This window comes from Gavialis gangeticus, unplaced genomic scaffold (genome assembly GCF_001723915.1).
Source record: "Gavialis gangeticus isolate Ggan-Ray unplaced genomic scaffold, GavGan_comp1, whole genome shotgun sequence".
Classification (NCBI taxonomy): Eukaryota; Metazoa; Chordata; order Crocodylia; family Gavialidae; genus Gavialis; species Gavialis gangeticus.
The window spans coordinates 11,757,151-11,759,374 of NW_017729018.1; the positions used below are offsets into that span (position 1 = coordinate 11,757,151).

General features: G+C 39.4%; 1 protein-coding gene across 2 annotated transcripts in view; it reads left to right on the forward strand.

The window, feature by feature from the left end:
• The window catches only part of PTBP1 (polypyrimidine tract binding protein 1), a 48,364-nt gene that overhangs the window by 8,921 nt on the left and 37,219 nt on the right, over nucleotides 1-2,224 (forward strand). The window contains exon 2 of one of the 2 annotated variants that reach the window (XM_019513513.1): nucleotides 1,733-1,763. The exons of the other annotated variant lie outside the window; for it this stretch is intronic. Within the exon in view, the coding sequence (XP_019369058.1) occupies nucleotides 1,733-1,763 (31 nt within the window). The remainder of the gene's footprint in view (nucleotides 1-1,732; nucleotides 1,764-2,224) is intronic. 2 annotated transcript variants of the gene reach the window in all.

Genomic DNA, 2,224 nt, shown 5'->3' on the forward strand with positions numbered 1-2,224 from the left:
CCTTGGTTTTTGAGGAGGAAGTGTGAGATGCTGAGCTGAATTGTACTGCTACTTAGGCTTATTTGTTAAGTTGTCAAAGCATGAATGACTTTTTAAAACATTTGACTAGTATTAATTCCCTTAAAAATACTGAAATGCAAGGGAAAAAGCCTAGCAGATGTAGGTATTAGTAGTGTTAAATATTTTTGACTTGTAAAATGGCTCTTGATGCAAGCATGGGAACTTCTGTTTTCATACTGCCCTGCACAAGTGAGCCGAGCCTACTTCTTAACTGCCTGCTGTGTTTCCTTAAGGGTTTGCTGCAGCCCTGTTGATTTTCTGACTTGGATTCGTTTTCATTTGAGTATTCGTATAAATATTGCAACAGGAAGACGTGACGATTCAAAGTATGTAGCCTAGTGTGTACCTTTAAAGGGCTGGAAAGCCATTGGACCTCTCCTCTGTCTTGTACAACTGCTTTACTATGTTTTTAGACTCTGACAATACTCCTGATATAGCTGCAGAGTTCCCCACATTCCTCAGCCTATGGGTATTTATACCCGAAAGCTTGCAAAGAAGAATTGTTTCAACTATTTGAGTTGGTCTAATAAAAGATACCAGATTTACCCAAAAAGCCTTGTCCACAGAGCTAAAGAACTCTTTCTCCTTTTGCGCATCATTACAAAAAGGTGTATACATTGGTGCTGTTCCAGTGAGTATTTAATGATCTCAAACTACAGTCCCCATGTTGGCAGAGCAGTGAGACTTGATAAAGAAAAGTGCTATATTAGACCAGCCCTGAGGTCCTTTGAGTTCAGTACTACTATCTCCGGTAATGCCTAGTACAAGATGCTTCAAAGGCGGGTTTATCAAACCTTGTAGGAGGTGGCTGCGTCCAGCTTGTGCTTATTCTGGTTTTTGATGGAGACTAGCTTAAGCACCGTTTAAGAATTTTCATTGCTTCCATAAACGTTTCTGGATATTTTTGGTATCCACTTATTTTTGGTGTGTTAGTATGTGGCAGTAACTCATGGCTTAGGAAGTGTCAAGTTTAGGCTGTCTGTTGTGGGGGCCTGGAGTCATTTGGGCCTTACCCTCACTAGATCCAGGAGCAGTCTTCCCACAGTTACTCTAACTGTTAGATCTATTTTTGCCAGCAAGGCTGGAAGTTCTGTTTACCAGGGACAAGCTTTTTCCAGCACATTTAGTTGAGATAAGAATAAAATGCCTGGCGAGGCTGTGGTAGCACTTCCACTTTTTTTTTGGCACCACTGAAGTTCCACCAGTGTGCAACCAGTGGTGGAAGCATGAATGAGTCCTCACTGCTGAGCATGTCCCATTTTTAAATCCTTTTGCTGAATATTGTGCAATATTGTGAGGCTGACGACAGTGATGAAAAGGGATGAGTGAGCTTACTTTGACACTTCTGTCCTTGCACTGACTTGGATCTCGGTTCTGTACTGGTTACATTAAATACTAGACTGTTCCTTGTATGCTCCTTTCTTTGGTTCACTGGGAAAGAGGGAAAGCTCCCCTGTAGAAGGTGGAAGAGCTGCAGTTTTCTAGCACTGCTGGGTCTTGGGGTCTCCACCACCATCTAATATATTTTTCCCCTTGTATAAACTGTCCTTGGCTCACTTGCAAAGACAACTGCACTTTAACTAGCTTTTTTTTCTTACTGCTGTAAACTATGCTGGATATTTGTGGCAAACCTATCTAACTTTTTAATCCCTTTCTTTCTTTTTTTCTACAGCATTGTCCAAGATATAACAGTTGGTACAAAGGTAGGCACTTCTCACTTTTTCTCTCTTTTTACACTTGCTCAGCATCTGACCTAGTTTTAGTGCGAGCTGCTTGCTTACTAGGGTTAGCCATTCAGTTTTAAACAGTCTATTTCTGGTACTGTATTATCAGTTGCTTTTAGTCAAAAGACTTTTTTTTGAAAACTTATCATGCTTAGACTTAAGTTTATAACTCAATTTTTACCCTGCTGCATGAAGAGACTGTTGCAAGTGCTAGACAAAATTATATTATGTTAAAAGCAAAATTTCCCCACCAAAACCAAGTTGTATCCTAATAAACTTGTTTTTTGTATCCATATAATAGACAGTGCTTCTTGAAGAAAAAAAAAATCTGGTGGTCAATTTATTTGATAATTTTAAACCTCCTTTGTGTTTCTGTGAATTCCCTGTCCAGCTAGATGTTGCAATACTTCCTTTGCCACTAAAAAAAAAAAAAAAAAAAA